The sequence below is a fragment of the Ranitomeya variabilis genome, chromosome 6, assembly GCF_051348905.1.
Source record: "Ranitomeya variabilis isolate aRanVar5 chromosome 6, aRanVar5.hap1, whole genome shotgun sequence".
Lineage (NCBI taxonomy): Eukaryota > Metazoa > Chordata > Amphibia > Anura > Dendrobatidae > Ranitomeya > Ranitomeya variabilis.
The window spans coordinates 47,636,388-47,661,245 of record NC_135237.1 but is presented as its reverse complement, the minus strand read 5'-3'; the positions used below and the strand labels follow the sequence as shown (position 1 = coordinate 47,661,245).

At 39.7% G+C, this 24,858-nt stretch overlaps 1 protein-coding gene across 1 annotated transcript in view; it reads right to left on the bottom strand.

The window, feature by feature from the left end:
• MYO3A (myosin IIIA) overlaps nt 1-24,858 on the bottom strand; it is a 165,779-nt gene that overhangs the window by 103,326 nt on the left and 37,595 nt on the right. Inside the window, exons 10-16 of the mRNA XM_077268419.1 lie at nt 22,032-22,148; nt 20,587-20,691; nt 16,635-16,718; nt 11,550-11,752; nt 7,405-7,503; nt 7,190-7,304; nt 2,125-2,251 (exon numbers count right to left, since the gene is read on the bottom strand). Coding sequence (XP_077124534.1) covers nt 2,125-2,251; nt 7,190-7,304; nt 7,405-7,503; nt 11,550-11,752; nt 16,635-16,718; nt 20,587-20,691; nt 22,032-22,148 — 850 coding nt within the window. The remainder of the gene's footprint in view (nt 1-2,124; nt 2,252-7,189; nt 7,305-7,404; nt 7,504-11,549; nt 11,753-16,634; nt 16,719-20,586; nt 20,692-22,031; nt 22,149-24,858) is intronic.

The window sequence follows — 24,858 nt, the reverse complement described above, 5'->3', positions numbered from 1 at the left end:
TTAAAGTGCACCAGTCATTTCACCCGATCTGAGATTTTAAGTGTTGTCTTGCTGCCCCAGAAAAAGATAAAACTGCTTTTAGTGCCTATATCTGTTAATATGTCCATAAGGTCCTCATACTCGATAACTGTCCACTCTGTCCATTTTAGTGAACTACCCCTCTTCATCAGTATACTGCCAGCACTATATGTGCTGGAAATTATTATCTCTCATCTTCCAGCATGCATTGCTTCACCCATTATTTATTGTCTTACCTGCCCTAAAATGAAAGCCCACCTTTATGCTACTCATGGGAAGAGAGCAACAGAAAGAAAAAGTCCCAGCCCCATTAGTGTATTACATCTCAGTGAGACAGATTGGACTTTGCAACAGGCAGTGGACAGAAAATTAGGCAGAAGTGCAGAAAAACCTTATTTTGGGTAAATAAAACAATTGCTACTTTGTTGCTTATTGCATTGGCCATCAAATAGACTTTATTGAGAAAACAGAGACCATTTAACTATATTCTGTACAAAGTGAGCCTTATTAATCAAAAATGGCCTATACTAAGTACTAATCACAGTACATCTATCATAATTCCAGATCATTGAAAGACATGAAAGCTGCGCAGTTGTTGGAAGGTGCAGTTTTTCTGCTAGGTTTGAGAAACGATCCAACGTGTTATGCCTAGTGCATAGGGTAATGATATTCTAGCAGGAGACCACTACTGCCTTAGTGATTTTATTAGTTTTGCAATAAACAAATACACGCACAAGAAAGGTGAAAAATGCAGTGTCTTAAAAACATATCTAGATTTTCTTATTTATTCACCCACATATGTGACAATTTGGCTAAAGGGGTGATTATCAAGGTCTATGAGCTGAAACTTTGCACGGTAAAGTGAGGATAGTTAAGAAGATGCATGGTTTCATTGATCAATACAATGAAAAAACAAGTTTTCCAAAATAGCAATTGCTTCTAGTAAAGAAAAAAAGATCAGAGATGTCCAGTAACTTCTGTGTGTGATTTTAGTTGCAATAAAAAACTGCCCAAAAAATAAGATAGACTGGAAACATATGGATGTCTTTGAATCTCTGTGTTGGTGAAGACCTTTAACATAAAGCAAGGGCAACAAAACTAAGCAGTGGCTCCTTTATCATCAAATAACTATCCTGGAATTATCTCATACATACAGAAGTGTCCACCCCTAACCTACAAATATCAGCAAGTAGAGCAGCAAGTTTTTAAAGAGGTTGTCTGAGACTTTAACATTGGGGGCCGATCCTCAGGATATGTCATCAATGTCTGATAGGTGGGGATATGACACCCGACAACCCCTCAAATCAGATGTTTCCGGTGCTTCTTCAAATAGTGGCTGCGGCCCGGGTACTACATATCCATCCACTTTTGATTTGGAAAGGTGGCAGATGTGCAGTATTCGGCCGCGGCCACTACACATATCGAAGGAGTTGGGTTGCACCCCCACCTATCAGACACTGATGACCTATCCTCAATGTTAAGGTCCCAAGAACCCCTTTAAGATGCATCTTCAGCCAACAGATGCAGAGCACTGAAGCCATTGGCTGACACATTCTTTACAGATGAGCCTTGACTAACCTTAAACTGGTCCTATGAAATGTACTCTCCTCTACACCTATAGATTTCCTCACCGTTAAAATTCTACAATTTTGTTATTCACACAAATTCAGATAGTACCAGGACATACAAGAAAAAACATCAACATGCTGCAACACACATCACAACCACTGGGTGGCCACATTTCAAAACAGACTGCATAAACATTTCCCAACAAAGTATCGCAAAATCATGTTTCGTTTTTTTTTTCCTTAAAGTTGGTTATTTCATACCATATCCCATATCTGTTTTATGAAAAGATCCCTATTGAAAAAGACATTGATGTTGCTTGGAGTTGATGAAAAAACAGGATAGCCACCAACAAAGAGAGCAGATATTACAATGACAAGGTTGACGACCCAACGACACTTTATAGAACCCATAGACATAAACATGTTGGCCTCTGTCCGATCAGTGTACATGGTATGCTGTATAATCTGCCTACATGGCATTAGTACAAGATGTGCAGTGATACTATACACGAAAAGACTTAACGTGATTGAATCTTACAGTTTTCCAGTACTGATGGATTGGAGATGTTGCTTTTATCAATCTGATGTTCTGATGCCACCGAAGTGAAGTCTATATCTCCCACGTTCAAGATAGCAGCCAGGATACTGTACACACTTCCAAGTTCCTTCAAGTAAATGTTATATAACTTGTAAAGCAATTTCTTTAAAACTACAGAAAAAGTAATATTTTCAATTGGTACATGAAAATTTTTTTTATTAAAAAGGAGTTGGCACCTTTAGAGAAACTTCATTATGTAAATGCAAACTAAAATCTATATTTTTCTCAAATATATTAAAGTAAACATTTATATCTCTAATATCCTGATAAATCCTCTGAGCGTTTAAGAATGGGACAGGCTCTGCATTGTCTTACTATTGTGACAGCTTTGTGAGACTTGCTGCTCCTGAACTGGAAAATACCACTGTGTTGAGGGGAGACTATGAGTGAGCAGTATATTTGCTCTGTTTTTACTATTTACTGAATGCTATTATATAAGGAGCAATGTAAGATGGTTCCTAAGTATTACACTGACGAGTAAAAGAGTAACAACATTTTGAACTTTTGACTTTCAGGCTCCATATCTCACCATCCTCTACAGCTTGGAACATGACGGTACCATCAATTCATAGACAATCATCTTGGCTATCTCATACATAAAGTTGACTTGCAACTATTTAGAATATAATTAGTTATGCAGATTCTTGTCATGTCACTGCATTGTTACTGTTATTCTCCTAAAAATCTAAATTTTTATTTTTATTATTTTGTAAATTCACCTTTGACTTTCAGCACCTGAAATCCTTCTGGACATGCTCTCAATCAGATTCAAGTAGGTCTCAACCGAAATCTGATCCCCGATCTCTCCTACACGTTCCCAAAGTTGGTGCATACTGGTCGACTTACTTGGGTATGTATACAGCTTTTTCTTCAACTCTACCCACAAGTGTTGGATTGGGTTGGGGGTCTAGGGACTGTGGGGACCAATCCAACACCTCTACTTCATTGTCATTGAACTATTTCTTTGCCAAACTAGACGTATGCTTCTTGGTCATTGTCCTGCTGGAATAATATTTCATTCTTTTCATACTCATTGTACTCGAGTGTAGGACTCATCTTGTAGGATAATCACATATAGCTCAGCATTGAGACCACCATCAATCCTGGTCAAGTGTCCAATGACTTTTGCTGTAAAACAACCCCATATAATCAGTATTCCTCCACCAAACTTGTTACTTTACAGTTACTTTCATTTCTTAATCCATTACCCCCTTTTTCTCTTGTTTCTTCCATACCCATTTGCACCCCTCAGAGGCTAGTCTTTTGACTTTCATCTCATTGCTCCAAATTACCCATTTCCAATCTTCTACTGTGCTCTTCTCGTATTATTTTGCAAACTCGAGCTGACACTTCTTATGACGATATTGAAGTCAAGGCTTCTTCACCATTTTTCATGCCCACCATTGCAGACTTGTGTAAAGTGCATCGCATGGTCTTTGCATGGACGTCTGTGATCTGGCTATTATGAAACATGCGAGCCACCTCCACTGCTGTGCTTGTTGTGCCAGAACTGATAGACCTTGTGATGAGCTGACTTGTTGGCTCCGATATTTTGCCTGGACGTCCACCTCTTGGCATTTGAATGGATCAACGGACTTTGTTTCTTATTCTTCCATCTGTCATGGCACGCTCATGATCCATTTTGCACATTTTCTTTGTCGACAGACCGCTATCGATGAGTTGGATGATGCTGTTTCTCTTTTCTTGGGAAATCTTCTTCATGGCTGCTCCTTGATTTGAACCAGTGACCTTTCACTTGGGAATCAACTCAATAACACACCGATCTAATAGGGAATGTGAGAACTGGTTGTAATTTGTGGTTTGCAGGAAGAAAAAGACTTTTCCACCAACATGAGCAAAATAGTAACAATGCAGTGACAACACAAGAATCTGCATAACTAATCATATGCTAAATAGCTGCAAGTCAAATTTATGTATAAAATAGCTAAGAGCATTGTCTATAAAATGATGGCAGTCTCACTTTAGATGCAGTAGTGGATGGTGAGATGTGGAGCCTGAAAATCAAAAGGTCAAAACATTGTTACCCTTTTTCTCCTCGGTGTATAGTGCATCAGTGGAAGGAGGAGAGGGCTAGAAGAAGCAGCAACCAAGGTATACCCTGTAATTTACTTTTACTCAGGTTGCTGCTATTTGTGAATAAAATGAGAGACTCAGATTAACCATTTACAAACTCTTTGGAGGCAGCTCTGTTTTTTTCTTAAACATTATCCCTTTAGAAGCACCTACCGTATGTCCTCCTTCTCGATCTGGCAGCTTATTACACAGGGACCTCTCAAAATTATTGCCTGATTTTTGCTTTTCTGATTTACAGCCTATTGAGATATATTCGTAAATTAACTCACTGTGTTTTTGCTTCTCTTGAGCTTGGTGAATTACTATTATTGTATTCTGTAAATCAGTAACTTGACAAACCATCCCAATGCTGTACATAATCAGCCTATCATCTACTGTCACAGGTGGCATCTCGCACACAGCAAAAGCTCACTAGATTTTATATTCATTCTGCTAAAAGGAATGTAAAATCCATGCTTCTGAAATAAGGATAGAGATAATCCGTAATATACTCATTCTGAATACATTACAGTGTTTATTTATTTTACTCACATATATAGCACTATTAATTCCACACACATTATCATCACTGTCCCCATTGGGGCTCACAATCTAAATTACCTATCAGTATACCTTTGGAGTATGGGAGGAAACCGGAGAACTTGGAGAAAACCCAAGCAAACAGGGGGAGAACATACAAACTGTAATATTAAATATTAGATAATCTGGAAACATATTGTTTCTCCAAACCCATATTCCCCCATTGATTTTTCTTTCAAGCGAAAGATCCATTATTATTATTATTATTATTATTATTATTATTATTATTAAAAAACTCCAAAAGGATATCCCACCAAAGAAGAAAACGGAATGCTTTACTATTAATCTCTATTAATTTTTATTACAAAAATGAATTATAATAAAAATATAGGAACAAACAGGATAGCATATGGTGTCATGTGGTAACCCCACTTTCACTAATGAATACTTACCCTGTATATTTATAGACTAATGCTTTATCATGTTCTTTGCACATGAAAGATTTATAGAGATTAATAATAAAGCACTCTGTTGCATATGTTGTCCTTGGTGGGATTTGAACCCAAGAACCCAGCGAGGCGAGACTGTGCTAACCACTGAGCCACCGTGCTGCCCATAATATATTCTATGTTTACAAAAAAATATGCTGTAAAACATGATTTGCCTCATTCCAGATGCCTAAGAAAGTGCAAACATATTATTTCAGAATCATTAAGAAACGAATTAACCAAATGATTGGATTGAATTCAATTGCTAATTGGATTTGGTTCACATTATGTAACTGGCAAAACTCAGCAGAACAATTTATCACTCAATGCCAAGTAGCAGTTGCAAAAGCAAGTAGAAAAACTCCATCAAAGCGTAGTATCAATTCTACATTAATCACTCTAAGAGGACCTGTCACCGTCCATAAATATGTATATTTTTTTACTCGGTGGAAATGTCGCTGTTCTCCTGAATCCGGAGTTGTTGCATCATCCTCCTGCTTCTCTACGTTCCAGAGATGTGGCCACCTCCTCCCTGTTTTTTTATCCATGGAGGCATGGTCGTGAAGAAGACTCCCGCAGAAAAGTGTTAAGGACCACGCTCTCATGGTTAACTAAGCTAGATTTATATACAATTAGTAACAAAATGTGGATCAAAAGACCTATAATAAATTATAGAAATGTACAAAGCATTAAAGAGTACCAAAAGTATCTTTAAATTACTCTTAAAGAAAAATATATACCATAATAGTCAAAGGCCCATGCTGTATTAGATACCAATGTATACATTTTATTAAATATAGAAAAAATTAATCACACAAAATTGCTAAAGAAAAAATATCAAAAACACTCCATGAAAACCCAAAAAGGCAATCTGATCAATGGTAAATCCCCTAATGGCATAATATAGTATCAATATATATAAAGAATAAATTACCAGAATAAAGTAGTAAGAGTATAAATTTAAGTTCAAAGTAAACAAACAATATAGGCGTTTAGAAATCCATGATTACAATGAAATGAAACAACTGTGAAACTGAATTTTAATAATCCATGGTTATAAGGCTACGTTCACACGTTCAGTATTTGGTCAGTATTTTACATCAGTATTTGTAAGCCAAAACCAAGAGTGGGTGATAAATACAGAAGTGGTGACGTGTTTCTATTATACTTTTTCTCTAACTCTTCCATTCCTGGTTCTGGTTTACAATTACTGATGTAAAATACCGACCAAATACTGAACATGGTAACATGGCCTTATATGAATAAATAACTCCAATCGATACAACAGTCAATAATAACATACAAATCGATTTGTATAGAACTACTCCAAGGTATAAAAAAGGGGTTAGCAAAACCAGTATAAAAACATTCCCTCCAAAGAGGACAGTTACCCACCACACCCCATAGTCCTTAGTCAGTGAGCCATGTGACACACACTGCCCGGTACCACGACGCGCGTTTCTCAAATAACTTCATCAAGGGGTATAGAGTTATATATGAGGAAAAGGAGGCCTTATTTCACAAATGGAGAGGGCCAGAAATAAAAAACAACAATGTCAGATTTAGAAGAACAGCAATATTTACACCAGGTTAAGAAATACATATTTATTGCAAGTGACAGGTCCTACTTCATCTTGAACATGGGGTACATATTGTGACACTACCGTCTTAAAAAAATCCTGAAAAATTGGGATTGTTTGTTTGGAATACGGGTGAGTGGTCTAACTTCAAATAAAAAAAAATGGTCCATCGTGACCACAACATAGCAACAAAGGACATCAGAAATGAAGGGGACCCATACATTTCTAGGCAATAAAATGCACTGTACATTATATAATCAGTACAACTTTCAATGGGAATACAGTCCGAAGATGTACAATACTTTAGTCAAATAAAAAACTCACCTCCATTGTAAAACCTATTACTTTGAAACATTGTTCAATTAAGTCAAACTGAGTTTTATAGAAGGCGTTATTCATAAAGTCTTGTACCATTTTAATATGCTCGTTCTCCAGGTATCTGAAAGTTGGGAGAGAAATGATTAGCACTGAAATGAGAGTGGAATAGTAATAAGTGGCCATCGTTGGGTATCATGCTTCATTCTAATCTATGCCATTACCTGGGAGGCTTGTTTTCTGGCAATTTATAATGCACAAGTTTCTTCTTTTCTGACAATCCGGCGTAGATGTAATAGAAAATGTGGAAATTTTTTTCTCCTCTGAAAAGAACGAATTGTCAAAAAACAGGTGAAAATTGAGTTATTAAAAAGAACGGCTGATATAGTTGATTTTAGCTTCTTTTTTTTTTTTAGAGATGTCAGTCTGTCGAGGAGTAATAATACATTGTAGATATTTAAGTTTTGTTTTTAGAAGCTTTTTTAGGGGCGGACATATGGCAACTAAAATAAATGGGAGACAAAGAAATATCATAAATTACTGCAGTCTGCGGGAAGTGATGAAGATGAGGGAATTGGAGGGGAGCAGGATAGATACCCTCATATGTACTTAATCTAGATTTTTTCTTGCCTGTACCTCAGGAGCTACATGTGACTCAAGGTCCCATGAGTTGTGGCTCGCCACTTTTTGCCAGATTGGTGCATTAGCTCCACGTCTAGCAAACAGGTATGAGGAGCACACCTCAAAAAGGTGATTTTTGTGAGTAGCCCTACAAAAAAGACCAGACCTGGATGCACATATACAGGTCTTAGTGGTTTAGAGATAATTTAAGTATGATGTGCTGGAGACAGGATGATACTACCTGTCAGGGGAGGTGCTTGAAGCTGGATGTGAAAGTGTGTTGAGTGTGGAAAAGCTTCGGTTATCATTATACTTGTAATCTGGGCTTTGGTTGTCACTATTGTGAGGGGATGGGAGCCGGATGGGGCTCATGACCCTCTCTCAGAGCTGAATGTGGCTTAAAACCCTCTCTCAGAGCTGGATGTGGCTCACAACCCTCTCTCAGAGCTGAATGTGGCTCACAACCCTCTCTCAGAGCTGAATGTGGCTCTCAAGGTCAGAAAGATTGGGGACCACTGCCCTAAACTATTTATATGTGCACATAATAGCTCTTTCAAAGACAACTCCAGCCATGCATTTAAATGGCCAGTCTATTCCTCTGCTCCTGAGTCCTGAGAAATCAGCGTTTGACGTGATATACCTATGAGGCCGAAGAGCTATGTGTAGGTCTGATGCCTATGTCACTCCAGCTCTATTCCCCGCCCAGCACCGCCTCTTGCTTAACTGACAGCTTCTATTCTGTGTGACTTCAGGCATCAGTCAAGCATGACGAGGTGGAACTGGCCGGGGAAAAGAACGGGAGTGACAGAGGCTTTAGATTAGGTTAAGAGAAGTCCACTTGAGTATGACATGCGCTACCCAGAAGATCTGTGCACACCTTACTATTTGCCAGCTATATGCTCTAACAGAACATAGGGATAGGGGATTCCAGGTGGAACTACCGCTTTCCAAATGTACAGTTCATAACTTTTTACAGCCAAAATGAAAAGCAGTATGATCATTTATGAAAGTTTTCCTGCCCAATAGTAAAATGAGCATTTTAGCTTTATTTATCTGTAACTGGATTCATAAAATATTCAATTTGATTCTTTTGAGACTTACATGGACTTTTAAGTAAACACAACAGCCTCGACACGTCTAAGAGATCCAGTTATTAATACTGTATATGCAGTTTATATTGTGGGATCTGGTTTCTGATTAAATCTAAATTAAAATATATTGGAGAAAAAAAATCTCTGCTTGAGATCATTTCCTAGAAATATGGATTGTTTCCTTACATCCTTACAGCAGATAAAAGTCAGCGTTGATCATGTGATGGTAACACAGAAGGAGGGCTCATTATACAACAGAGGTCTGATAACTGCAGTTCAAGGCTCTGATTCATCAAGACCATCATTGTTCAGGCTGGTCTTAATTAGGAGGTCTCATTAATCAAAGGCTCTTGATTGATTAAGAGACGCTTGAATCAGGAGTGTTGGACAAGCGGTGTGCACCTCACCACAATTTCTACTCCAGTCCCTGTGAATGCCACCACTCGTCATGAATTTGATAAGTGGTGGTCACTACACTCCCTCCCTGCCTCAGCGCCTCCAACTGTGTCAGAGCTGGGAACAAAAATGGCATAAGAACGTCAAAAGGTGCACAATTTCAGTGCAGCCCCAAGATGCAAATTTTGAAAGCTTTTTACTCCAGAATATTGGCGTAAAAGCTTAGATGAATCTGGCCCAAAGTGTCTGCTCACACAAGCGTTGTGGCTTCTTTTTATAGTGGCAGCCATGATCCTGTAACAGAACCATCATATGACAGATCTGTACAGTAGACTCCTGATCTTTACAGCGTCACCTCGAGAATTTGTGGAGAGCACTCGCCATTCGGGCAACAAAAATAGCAATCACTGATGCACTAATTTTTTAGCCAAGGTTGACGGGGATTTTGAAAGAATGGTCTACATCTAAGGAGCCAAGCTCCTGTGTTTTTCTAGCACCAGATACTTCCTATACAGATGTAGAAGTAAACCACAAGGGTTCCTACTTTGATAACTGCCATACACTGATAAGTACACTATATAAAAATGGCATGTCTTTTCATTATGCAAAAAATAACCATTGTTTTCTGATATCAAAATACCCCTTTAGAGGTTTTCAGAATCCCTAAAGGAAGCATACCAGGACGGTGTTACCAAAACAAACTAATGGTACGGCTGATTATGTGTGAAATGGACAGATTAAAAATTATAATGGTTGCCAGGCAAGAAATTAAAGAGGTTGTCCACTACTTTAACATTGATGACCTGTCGTTAGGATAGGTGATCAATGTCTTATCATCGGGGGTCCGACACCAGGCACCTACGCTAATCAGCTGCTCTAGATGCCGGTGGCTGCCATTAGTGCTCAGTTGCGATGCGGCTCTGTCTACTGATAATGCTGAGGCCGGGTACTGCTCATCCGCCCCCTATTCAAAACAATACGAGGCGGAAGTGCAGTACCCAGCTATGGCCACTATCAATAGATGGAGTAGCTCCATAACTGAGACTTTCTGGCAGCCACTGGCACAGAGAACGGCTAATTTGCGGGTGTATCGGGTATTGCACACCCGCTCATCAGACATTGATGACCTATGCCAAGGATAGGCAATCAATGTTAATCCTTTCTTAAGCTTTGAAGGTTCATGCAGATTAGTCAGGAAGCACACTGGGGGCGTGTCAGTAAATTCCAAGTGCACTGACACACCCTCAATGTCCTTCCTGGCTAATTTATTGTGATTTCTAAGGTTGACTTCTCAGCCATGGTATCTCAAATTACTATAATACTGGAATCTTTTTTTTTCTTGTACTATGACCCATTTTACACCCATACAGCCATACCACTAGTTTTGATTTGTAAAATACTAATTTGGTGGTCAATATGGTCATTAAAAAAAAAAATCTAAAATCTCATATCAACTCATTTGTATATTCAGCTCTTGTCTACAGAAACAGGATGCAATGGAGAATGTAGTGATCAGAAAAAGCAGCCCGGTGGATCAATGGGCAGAATATTGTCAGCTTGGCTCCATCCAAGGTTACGTCTACATTGAGTGTTTGATTGTTACAGGATCTGGCTGTTATGAGCCTGTTAGACGTATAGAAGTATGGTGGTAAGCTTGTAGACATGTATGACCTTGTTCTGTACAATTGTAATGACGTGTAATGACACTCATGCTACATCAAGTTGAGATGCACATATGTAGTAACTTATATATCAGAGAAAATATAGATAAACATTTAATACTATGTTTTGATAAATATATTAAGAATTAGTGGTTGATTTTTAAAAATATTTCTCCAGGATATTGAAATTAACAGACTAATAGTAAATATGTTAAAATAATAATATAACCACCAATCACCTATTCCAACCCCCACCTCTTTGATGGTCCCTGCTGGTTCAGCAGTGATGTCATTATGTCCAACATTCACGTGATCACTGTAGCCAATTACTGGCCTCAGAGATGACCAATGCATGTACAGCATGTGACCTCTGAAGCCAGTGATTGGCTGCATCTGTCATGTGAGTGATGGGTGTGACTGGCAGGGACCAACTGATCAGGGGAGGTTTGAATATGTGAGTAATGGCTAGTTTGGTATTTTAACACAATTCTTGCCTTTATTACATTTTTCCAATCACCATCGTCCCCCCCAAAAAACCCATAACCTTTAATTTGAAACTTAACTGATTGATATCAATGAATCAACATTGTAACAACGTACATCGCCTGGTGGACAACTCTGGATTTTTCCAGGAGGTATTCGGAGATCTGGGCTGCTACAACTGTTCCATTGTTGATGAATTTCATTTCTAAGTATTTCCCAAAGCGACTTGAATTTTCGTTAATGATAGTGCAAGCATTTCCAAAGGCTTCCACCAGATTATTCACCTGCAAAATCTTCTCCTGCAATGTTCTGTTGTTTGCCTAGAAAAAGGGAAAACTCCTTATAACTTTATCTTAGTTTCTTAAACTCTTCTTCTTGAACATTTGGCAACGATGGATCTTACAACAGAAGCCCTAAATCTCATCTAAGGACAGACCTCTATAATTGGCGGAAAAACTTGGAAAAAAAAAAATTTTTTACCATTAATCAGGAACTTAATAACACAATATACAGTTATTTGACTCCCAGGTTATTATTAAGAATTTTGGCTGCATTATTGGAGACAAAAATGTAATCGATGACTTATAACATTAGGCCTCATTTATCAAGAACCTGATCTTATGGACATTTGAAATCATAGCAATCACCTTTTTAATACTGGATATACATAGTGTAAGTGTATATATACTGTATGTACATATATATGTGTATATATATATATATATATATATATATATATATATATATATATATAATGTTATCTAAGATGTTGGCAAATTATGTCTGACTTTTTGCTGTTTATTTTATGACATCATATACATTATATGAATGAGATCATTCGTTGGCAATATTGCATTATGATTTTGAATTGTTTTTACAATTTTCTAAATCATTTTTATAAATAATATTTTCATTCAAGTTAATTTTTTTTCATGTTTGCTTTTTTCTGTTTTTTCCTTCCCTTCTTAAAAGAGCTATAACTCTTTACCACATAGCCACACGATTTTTTTTCTTTTTAAATTTGATAAAATTTGTATCCTTCTACAAAAAACTTCTTTATTTCATAATGAGTGCACTGATTTCCCTTTATGATAATTGTCTTACGGCAGTTATACCATTTAGATTTTACACTAATGATATCATTTTAAGTAGAAGACCAATTATATTCTGTTCTGTGATGAAAACCGTTTTTTACAGAATTCCAGCTTTTCACAATGAGCTACGCTTTCCATGAATCCGAACAAATACCATCGCTCTCCTTTGCAGAGATTAGCTAGACAAACAGAATTTATTTTGTAAAAGTTAAATAAGGCTGTTTTGCAATGGAAATTCCCATAGAGCCACTAGGTAAATTTCAGGCGTGAAGAAAAGCTTTGTTTATGTTGATTTTCCGCAAATAATTTTTGCCAAGTTCCCCAAGGGAACAAGTGTTTAAAGAATGATTTACAATATCAAGATTAATTACATTTTACAATACATTCTGTAAATTATACTCTTGCTTTTAGACACAAGGTTGGGGAAAAAAAAGCACACCGAATTGAAAAAAAATCTAAAATGACCAGAGATGTGTACTAAAGATAAGTGAGTCTTTTAAGATTAAAATTTACCAATTTTGCCAAATTTTCCACAAAAATTTGATTCACAGCAAATCTCAATGTGGCCAAGCCTCTAATCACCCAGAAAGAACATATATAATACTTTGAGGTCTCCGAGTACTGTATTGCCCCCTTTTGAGCTCTTTAATGCAAACACAAAATTAGGAAATAGGGTTTTATCTGCCTTCCTTTTTTGCAGTGCATCCAGAATAAAAAAAAATGGTGTTATTAAGGTACTGCTACTGCACAGATCAATCAATTCACAGTCACACAGACTCTGCAGGTCCAGCACCTCCCTATTATTGGAATCTGTTTATTAGTCACCTACCACTCTCATTTTTTATGTTTTTCAGCACTGCAGTAGAACACCACAATCAAATGTAGGCATATATATCCCATATATGTAATGGTAAGGTCTGACATCCTATTTTTATGCTGCAAAATCAAAACATTGCCATTGATTTTCCTACCGTCATCTTGCATAGTCACTGTGATTACCACAAACAAAAATTGCAACTCAAAGTGTCTATAATAAATGCAAAATTTTGTCAGGGAAGGACGAAGGACATCCGAAACGCGCGTCGGGGTGACGCGCCAGCCTAAGGGTATATACATCTGCCACTTACTTGAGGTATTTATGTACATCCTGGCATTTATTATGTGGTACTTTTTATTTGATAGTTATAACGCGACATCATCCCTGGCTTATCCCATGTAAACAACCGTAGTGGTTCTAATTAGTGTAACCGTATGATTCCATACTAGAATATATATTGGTGAATAAACAAGATAGATACATAGTATGTGATGGGTTGGTGTAAGACATATTTTAGTATAAATTAGATAAAGTACCTGGGTATTACTTAGGCTGGGGCATCCACTTTGCACAGCTGTTGGTGTTTTTTAGTGGCTGCATTCTATGCGTTTTGTCAGTGTCATTTACTTGTCTCTAATTTTTTGATATTGTAAATAAAATTTTGCATTTATTATGGACACTGAGTCACAATTTTTGTTTGTGGTTTCCACATCCTCCCCCTTTTGTCCAGGTCTATTAGCAACTAGTCCGAAATTGTTCCGGAGTCCTTTACTATAACAGCAAATGTTTATTGAGTATAAGAGAAAGTCAGTACATAGATCCATACCATGTGGTTGCTGTTGCTTTTCTTGAGTATCTTGTATCTATAGTCCTGTGATTGTTCGTTCTGATAAGCTGCACTGGACAACATGATGTAATAGCTGCAAGGCATTATGGGGAAGCCTGCCCAACCACATCTGATGTCATAAGGCTGCTCTCCAGTTGATTCATATTTTATTTTTTCATTAATCAAATTGCAAATTGTATGAATTCACCAGGACTTGCCAGCTTTAGAAAGTCAATTTGCAACAGATCGATTCGCTCATCTCTAATAAATGCAAATGATATAGTGAATATTTTTAAAGTTAGTCTTTCAGCACAAAATAACTGTTCAAACCCAGCACAGGTGCTTGGTGCACCCATAGCATGGCCAACATGTGCACCTTCCCACCTGCTAATTTTTACATCTATTGCTGCCCTTCTCTGGCTCTTGTAAAGCCATAGCTCAAAATCAAGGCAGAAGTACAGAGATAGATTCAAAACAAGTAGATGAGATTGTGTATTTGTGGCACCCCTGGGGTCCAGTCGCCACAGAGGTACTGCAACTCATCCAGAGGTGTGGTATCCTACTCTGAGGTAAGGAGGGAGCACTACACAGGACTCTAAGGCCATGTTCACACTTCGCGGTTTTTACCGCGGATCCGTGGTGATTTTGATGCTGCGGGTCCGCAGCAGCTTCCATAGCGTTTCCATTAACATGTAAACCCTATGGAAACCGCAAACCGCAGTGCACATGCTGCGGTAAAAACCACACAGAAACACAGCGGTTTACAACCCGCAGCATGTCACTTCTTTGTGCAGAATCGCAGCGATTCTGCACCCATAGAAATGCATTGAACCGCTTACTTCCCGCATGGGGCTGTGCCCACTTTGCGGGAAGTAAGAAGCTAATGTGCGGGTGGTACCCGGGGTGGAGGAGAGGAGACTCTCCTCCAGGCCCTGGGAAGCATGAATAGTGTAAAAAAAAAGAATTAAAATAAAAAATAATGATATACTCACCTCTCAGCGCTGCCCGCGGCCGTCTGGTCAGAGTTGCTGTGCCGAGCAGGACCTGTGGTGATGTCGCGGTCACATGACCGTGACGTCACGAAGGTCCTTCTCAGCACAGCAGCTTTGGAATCGGAGCGCCGAGTGCAGCGCCGAGGAGATCACGACGTCAGAGGGTGAGTATAACCAATTTTTATTATTTTTTACATTACTATTGATGCTGCAGATTGCTGCATATGCAGCATCAATAGTACAGGAGTAATCCCGCAGCGGAAACCGCGGAACAAACCGCGATAAATCTGCAGGGATAACCGCAGCGGTTTTGCCCTGCAGATTTATCAATTCCGCTGCGGGATAAACCCACAGAGCACACCGCAAAGTGTGCACATGGCCTAAAACTCACATCCAACACACACCAGTTCGGTCGGGGCACCTGGGCATACCCTTAGGGAGGAAGGCCTCATCCCGGTTGGACAGGAATGGGTGGCGAGAGTGGGTGGGGTAGGTAGAGTAGGGGAGGAGCTTATTAGGAAGAACAGTGGGCAGAGCAGTTGGTCCTAGGAGACCAAAAGAGAAGGAGTGAGAGAGCAGAGCAGAAGAGAGAATTTAAAGGGAGAGATTGAAGGAAGCTCCTGGGAGGACAGAAGAGGTCCTAGGGGCATGGGAAGTGCAGAAGCCACCTGTGGGGCCTGTATCCAGACGTGGACGGACCAGGTTGCAGTTAGGGGACCGGCCCCAACTTAGTGCAATACTTCAAGTTCAGCTAAGTTACCGGAGGCTGTGGCTTTGCAAGAGTCACAGCCACATCCACCCATACATCGCCAAAAAGGCAGCCGTATAGAATCCAGGGGACTGAGAAAACATCGCCAACCAGGTTCGTGGCTGCTGGCTTGAGACACTGTGGGTTAGGTGCTGGGCAGGAGAAGTGGAAGCCAGCATAGTGAGACAGCCAGAGAAAGGCAAATGAAAGGATTCTTGGAAAGGTGCATCCCAATTTACCTGGGAGATTGCGGGACCACTAACCTGGAGAACACAGCATCAGGCTGACGTTTGTGGACTGGAGAACTGTGAGTAAAAGTGGAAACTGCACCTTATTGTGTACTTGCGTTATTCCTACAACACCTGCCCGGCCTACCACAACCACTATCATCTCATCACTTATACATACAGTTGCCCTGGGGTCTAGCTCAACCTGTGTAGAGCTGTACCAACTCTGCTGCATCACCAACAGCCCCAGCGGACTCTGAAGCAGTGTCAGCTAACACCTTTATTGCCGAGTACCACAGGTGGCGTCATGAACAATCTCCCATAAACTTTATTTCCCCTTTAATTGGACGCCAAGGGCCATGGACCAGGTCACTGTTGCCGTCACACATCCCTTTTAAGAACTGTCTGACCCAGCCCGAGTATCCCACGGCCCTTGGGGGCGCTCCATACTGAGCAGTTATTAACTACTATATGTGAAGACATAAAATATGATTTCACCTTTCCAAGGACTGTGAGTTGCTGGACTAGAAGATGAGCCCCTTCTGTCTTTCCGGCACCACTCTCACCAGAAATCACAATGCACTAAAATTAAAAAGTAAAAATATAGGATTGTATTACCTGTAGTTTTTTTTTTAAAGTACAAACCAATTGATGCACTAGCTTCTAAAACTTTTAGTAAATAAAAATAAAAATAATGTCCATCACAAATAATCAGTTTTTTCCAATAAAACAAAAAATAACTGAAAAATGGGCAATTTTTGACATTAGCCTTTGCCAGGTTGGTGGATGCGCATGGGCACAAGAATTGATGCTGCTTCCTGCTGAAGTTCAGCTGAAATGTATTACGATGCAGAGACCCATCAGCTCCCTGCACTGCAATATATGCAGCCACCAATCAAAGGCCGGCAGTTGTCATCATGTGACGCCCGTGGCTGGCATCATGAAGTCGGCTGATGGCCTCTTCTCTGTTTATAGAAGAGGATGCCATGCGTCATGACAGTGGAGAAAGGTAAGAAGAATTGTTTAATTTTTTTTAATGCATTGGAAAAGAATGGCAGGAAGGGGCCAAAAATGAGGGACATTATAACAGGAAGTGGCCCAAGATGGAGGACATTATACTAGGAAAGGGCAGAGGATAGAGGACATTATTACAGGAAGGGACCCAGGATGGAGGACATCTTACTGGATGGGACCCAGGATTGAGGACAATATTACAGGAAGGGGCCAGGATGGGAAACATTATTACAGGAAGGAGCCATGATGGTGGCAAACATGTGTGTATTTGTAGGATCTAGAATGATACAAGGGCCAAGGTGAGGGTGCGAGGCCCAAATTTTGCATCGGGGCTAGTGTTGAGCAGTCCGATACCGCAAGTATCGGGTATCGGCCGATATTCGCGGTATTGGAATTCCGATACAGAGTTCCGATACTTTCAGTATATCGGATACCGGAATCGGAAGATCCCATAATGCAAAGAGCCAGTTTCATTTAATTCAGCCAATGAGGAATCATTAGAAGTGTGGGCACATCCTGTTCTGCATGTTAGGCATGTAATGATGCACTATAAAAGTTGCCGCCGCCATTTTGGGTTCACTCTGTTGTGAATTCAGTTAGGGACAGGATGCTGCTGTTCTGACTGAGGGCCAGTTTTGAGATAGCGATTTGCTTCATTGTGCTTTATCCAGGCTAATTTAGCAACCGCTATGTGAGAACCTTGTTTTTGCCTTGCAGCGCCATTCACGGCTGTCTGCACGGTCTCTGTGTGAGTGCAGCTCACTCTGTAGTCTGTTCTGCAGCCACCGCTGGTTGTAGTCAGCTCAGGGTGCGTCACTGCCTCATACGTTCCATTGTCCGTTTTCAATTAGTGCAGCCTGCTGCACATTTTTTCAAATTTATCCTATTAGTGGCTTTCCATCCGTATCCTGCTAGATTGTGGAAAAACACTATATAGGATTACATAGAGGAGCTTTTTTGCTGCTGAGGATGATGAAGAAGAAAGTGTGGGAGAAGTTAAAAAGAAGGTGAAGAGCATGGAAGTAGTGAAACATAAATATCTGACAAAATATAAAAAAGATTAACATAGTCAATATCTTTGTAACTCCGAATGTCTTAAAAAAATAATTCCTGCTATTCCATTTGACTGGCCTAAACCTCTATGCCTTTAATGTCTCCTCCACCTCCCCCAATACATCCTACATTATTCTTAGTTGTTTTCCTTCATGTAGAATTAACCTACAAGGTAAGAAAGGGTTTATTTTAATTCCGATATTTTTGTCCCATTGACTTGCATTGGTATCGGGTATCGGTATTGGTGATATCCGATATTTTTTGAATATCGGCCGATCCAATCCGATACCGATACTTCTGGATTTCGGAAGGTATCGCTCAACACTAATCGGGGCCCATCGAACTCTATTTATGGCACTAAATTAGGTATTTGATATTTTGACATATACGTTGTTTATACACGTGTCAGAGGTTAATCACCACCTTAATATATTTGTACAACTACACCGTGTTCCAAATTATTATGCAAATTGGATTTAACTGTCATAAAGATTCAATTGTTTTGTTTTAACTCATGGATGGTATTGTGTCTCAGGGCTCAAAGGATCACTGAAATCAATCTTAAACACATGGGATAATTATTTTCCAGGTGATTCTAATTAAAGGAAAACTACTTAAAAATGATGTTCCACATTATTAAGCAGGCCATAGTTTTCAAGTAACATGGGAAAAAGGATCTCTCTGCTGCTGAAAAGCATCAAATAGTACAATGCCTTGGTCAAGGGATGAAAACATTAGATATTTCACGAAAACTTTAGAGATTTGTGACTGAAATAGAGCACAGAGTTCATGCAGATAAAGGCATAATGAGGACGGTTTCTGCCAGACAAATTCATTGGATTAAGAGAGCAGCTGCTAAAAGCCATTTCAAAGCAGCAAACAGTTATTTGAAGCTGCTGGTGCCTTTGGAGTCCCTCGAACCTCAAGGTGTAGGATCCTTCAAAGACTTGCTGTGGTGCATAAACCTACTATTCAGCCACCCCTAAACAGTGTTCACAAGCAGAAACGGTTGTAGTGGGCCCAGGCATACAGTTCAAACAGTCTTGTTTACTGATGAGTGTCGAGCAACCCTGGATGGTCCAGACGGATGGAGTAATGGATGGTTGGTGGATGGCCACCATGTCCCAACAAGGCTGCGACGTCAGCAAGGAGGTGGAGGAGTCGTGTTTTGGGCTGGAATCATGGGGAACCAGCTGGTAGGGCCCTTTAAGGCTCCTGAAGATGTGAAAATGACCTCTGCAAAGTTTATAGAGTTTCTGACTGACAACTTTCTTCCATGGAATAAAAAGCAGAAATGTGCCTTCAGGAGCAAAATCATCTTCGTGCATGATAACACACCATCTCATGCTGCAAAGAATACCTCTGGGTCATTGGCTGCTATGGGCATAAAAGGAGATAAACTCATGGTGTGGCCACCATCTTCCCCTGACCTCAACCCTATAGAGAACCTTTAGAGGATCATCAAGCAAAAGATCTATGAGGGTGGGAGGCATCACATCCAAACAGCAGCTCTGGGAGGCTATTCTGACTTCATGCAAAGAAATACAAGCAGAAACTCTCCAAAAATTCACAAGTTCAATGGATGCAAGAATTGTGAAGGTGATTTCAAAGAAGGTTCCTATGTTGACATGTAACTTGGCCTGTTAGGAGGTTTTGGAGTTAAATAGCTTTTATGTTCAGTGAATGTGACCTCCTAATGCTGCAAATTCCACAAATGAGCATTTTCACTTCTTTAAAACATCAAATATTTAGAAATTCTACTGTGCCTAATAATTTGGAACAGTGCATTTTAAGGTTTTATTCATTTTGGAGATTATACTGTTATCATTGGGAGGTTTCTTCAATAAAATTCGAAGTATAATCTAACGGGTGATGACTTTTATTAGACTGACTGTCATTTGTACCAATCATTTAGGAAAATCAGAGAAAAATATCATTTGCATAATAATTTGGAAGACGGTGTAATTAGCGTAGGAAATTTGTAACTATTCCCCCAAGAATAAAACATTTATCTAAGAACTAATATAGGACTCTTAAATGGAACTACAATATTAGCAAGCAAGAGGATGCAGGTTTTGGGGAAAGGACATGACAGAGTCCTAGAGAGAGAAACAAACACCAGGCCCTCATGTCCAGGAAGGCAAAACCGACCACCAAAATGGGTGCGCATATGGATCTTAACTGCAAAGCTACCTCTTCATAAACTAAGGCTAAAAATGTGTGGTATCATGGGGAGGCATATGCTGCTGATGTTGGAAATTGCAATTTGTACATTGTCGGTGCACACGAGTCTTGGTGATCAGAGTTAGGACCGGCATGCAATAACTAATGATGAAATATGGACACAACAGTGGATGACTATTTTATAGAAAAAAGGAATTACCTGATCAGAACTATATGTAACCATAGACTGGTAAGCTATGTCGGCCACAGCAAAGATATGTGGAGGGTTTGATGTCCTTTTTGTGCCTGTGTATGTTTCTGAATGCTGTAAAAACAGAATGGACATTGGTACAATGCAAAGCGATAGCAAATCTACAGCAGAATGGGTCAGGTGTAGACTAGTCACAGAAGAGTGTTCTCTATTAGTTGTTCCAGGCTGGTGATCAGCCTCAGCCTATAATTGGATGGATGACCATTTATTGGAACCAAGAAGAGACCAGGTTCTGGGGACCAATGGGGACCTGGTAGGAGTGAGGTTGGGGAATTGGGAGGGTGACCATCTCTTTTATTTTTTTAAACTTTTGAAGAAAATCTCTTTAGGTTTAGTCACCTTTAAGAATAATCTGCAGTAGAAGATCTGCCATTTTTTGCATATATAAAATTAGCTTTCTCACATATTATATACAAAAAATACTACTAAACATATTGACAAGGATCCAATGAGAGTTAGAGGTGATGCAAGAAGCGATGCCGGTGAAGAAACCTTCTATGGCCAATTTATCTCACTATTGAGTTTCTAAGGGAGTCTGTCAGCACAAAATGGCTGTTCAAACCAAGCGCGGATGATCAGTGCACCATTGGCGTGGCTAAATATTTCAGTGCACCTTTCCATTTATCTCTGCCCACTTCTTTCTTGAAGTAGGTGGGAAGGTGCACTCAACTGCTCACCACGCCAAGGGAGCAACGATCGCCTGTGCTTGATTTGAACAGTCATTTTGTGCTGACATACTCCCGGAAAAACTTAATAGTGCGATGAATAAGGCTAAATACACTTTTGCAACTGATTTTTTGTGCAACTAGCGATGAGCAAATGTGCTGGGATAAGGTGTTATCTGAGCATGCTCGGGTGCTAACCGAGAGATTTCAGGGTGCACGAAAAATATTTTAGAGTCCCCGTACCTGTATGTCTCACGGCTGTTCGACAGTCGCAACACGTGCAGGGATTGACTAACAAACAGACACTAGACATGCAGCTGCGGGGACTCGAACATATTTTTCGAGAATGTTGAAGACACTCGGTTAGCACCCGAGCACCTTATCCAAGCACATTCGCTCATCACTAGTTACAACCCATCTGAAATGAAAAGTGGAGCAACTTCCTAAATAGTCATCCAATTTCCTACCATTTTGTGTCATCCAGTTATCTTCTGGCAAACCAAACTTAAATCTGGAAGGTTAGCAGGAAGCGCGGGAACGACAGAATGGAGGATTACTGAAGGAGGAGCCACCAGAAATGGCGTCTTGTGGCGCTATGCAACACCAGAAAAAGCTACAAATATGCAGATTCTATCATGGCCAAAATATTTTTAGTGAAAAATAAAGTTAATATTTTGAATACTATGACCCAGTGCTACATTTACAAAGAAATCTTTAAATTAATCCGACCTGTGATGAGTAGAGGTCCAAACTTCGGAATGGGTTGACCGCAATGAGAATATCGCCTACATAGGTGTAAATCTGATCCCTGTTGTATCGTTTCTGAAGCTGGTCAGTCACAGTGTTCTGTAACAAGCAATAGAGATAGGCATGTAACAGGCAAGTTCTACTATTACACCAATATTGAAATTTAACACTGGGATCGTCATCCTGAGTGCAAATGAGTGGTCTTTTTTTTCTCCCCTTTTAGCAGGATTGGGTACTTCTCTGTAATGATGGCGATAACTCGTCATCATTATTACTGGACAATTACACTTTAGGGCTCGTGCAGACGTGTGTATAAATCGGAAGGGTGCTTTCTGATTTTCAGCTGTTCAGCTGAATGATTTTTTTTTCTCTGCGTATTCGTGATCGTGAGATAAAAAAGTCGCAGCGCGCATTTACTTACATTCAAGTATCAGATGAAACTCACAGTTAAGTCTATGAGTGCAAGAAGAAAAATTGAATTCCGCCCAGAACATGAGAGCGACATCTGATTTTTACGGATAGTTTTCTATTATAAAGCTAATAAACTAGAAATAGAGTGAAAAAATACCCAAGCTATAAGGCGCTTGCACTTGGGAAAAACATGGATAAACTGGATTGTAAATTTATTAAAACTGTTTTTAAAAATCTTAATAATTGTTGCTAGAAATTAAATAAAAATTACAAGACATAAACACAATGCGTTTCAGCTTTTATTTATTTATTTTTTTAATTTATTTTATTTCTAGCAACACTTGTTAGAATTTTTTAAAACAGTTTTAATAAATTTATGATCCAGTTTATCCACATTTTTGGATCCTCGTTTTTTTCCAAGTGGAAGCGCTTTATAGCTTGGGTATTTTTTCACTCCGTTTATACGTGGGTACTAATGATGAGCGAGTGTACTCGTTGCTCGGGTGATCTCTGAGTATTTGTTAGTGTTCAGAGATTTAGTTCTCATTGCGACAGCTGAATGATTTACAGCTATTAGCCAGCCTGAGTGCATAGTTACATAGTTGTTAAGGTTGAAGGAAGACTTTAAGTCCATCTAGTTCAACCCAGAGCCTAACCTAACATGCCCTAACATGTTGATCCAGGGGAAGGCAAAAAAAACCCATGTGGCAAAGAGTAAGCTCCACATTGGGGAAAAAAATTCCTTCCCGACTCCACATACGGCAATCAGACTAGTTCCCTGGATCAACGCCTTATCAAGGAATCTAGTGTATATACCCTGTAACATTATACTTTTCCAGAAAGGTATCCGGTCCCCTCTTACATTTAAGTAATGAATCACTCATTACAACATCATACAGCAGAGAGTTCCATAGTCTCACTGCTCTTACAGTAAAGAATCCGCGTCTGTTATTATGCTTAAACCTTCTTTCCTCCAGACGTAGGGGCTTCCTGGTTGCTAGGGAATCCCCAAATGTAATCAAGCTGGCTAATAGCTGTAAATCATTCAGCTGCCGCGATGAAAACTTAATCTCCGAGCAGTTACAAATACTTGGAGACCACCCGAGCATGCTCTGGAAAACCCGAGCAACGAGTACATTCGTTCATCACTAGTGGGTACCTTACCTAGGAATTGTCCACCACAACTACACTGGCAACAGACCACTAGTGATGAGCGAGTATACTCCTTGCTCGGGTTTTCCTGAGCACTTTCGGGTGATCTCCGAGTATTTGTAACTGCTCGGAGATTTAGTTTTCATCGCAGCAGCTGAATGATTTACAGCTACTAGTCAGCTTGATTACATATGGGGATTCCCTAGCAACCAGGCAACCCCCACATGTACTCAGCCTGGCTAGTAGCTGTAAATCATTCAGCTGCCGCGATGAAAACTAAATCTCCGAGCAGTTACAAATACTCGGAGATCACCCGAAAGTGCTCAGGAAAACCCGAGCAACGAGTACACTTACTCATCACTACAGACCACCACTGAGGATCCTTATTAGTGATGAGCGAGTATACTCATTGCTCGGATTTTCCCGAGCACGCTCAGGTGGTGGTATTTGTTAGTGTTCGGAGATTTAGTGTTCATCGCCAAAGCTGAATAATTTAGAGCTACTAGCCAGGCTGAGTACATGTGGGGGTTGCCTGGTTGCTAGGGAATCCCCACATGTAATCAAGCAGGCTAGTAGCTGTAAATCATTCAGCTGCCGCGATGAAAACGAAATCTCCGAGCAGTCATAAATACTCGGAGGTCACCCGAGCGTGCTCGAGAGAACCCGAGCAACGAGTACACTCGCTCATCACTAATCCTTATTAAAGCCATATCCTTTCCAGAGTTGTGCCTGTATGCGCAACTCCCAAAGGTGAGCAAAATCACTCTTATCCCCAACTTTGTTCTTATGACCTTATATAATACGCTTAGATGGTGCTCACGTTATTCCCCTTCTTTTCCAGGATACATCCATTCAACAAACATAATAAATTGTATGTGGTCATGTATATGTTTTAATGTAGTTGTATGGAAACAGATCACACACCGATGTCCCATGGATGCAAAAAAAAGGGATACACGGATGGCACATGGATGAAAATCTGTTGAAAATTAGAATAAAATTGTCCACGTTTTCTGGATAAAACTATGACAATTTTTCATACGCTCAGTTTTCAGACGCCCTTACTGTACAGATGTAGTAGTCTGTTTTTTGGCTTGGTCTCCTGTGATATCATAAGAATGTTTTTTTATAGTAAAATATTAGACTTAACGCTCATTCACATGTCAGTTTTTTGCTTACGAGTTACGAGTGCTATTTGTGCTTGTCCCGGATAGCCCTCGTATCTATGATAGTCTATGGAGCTCTT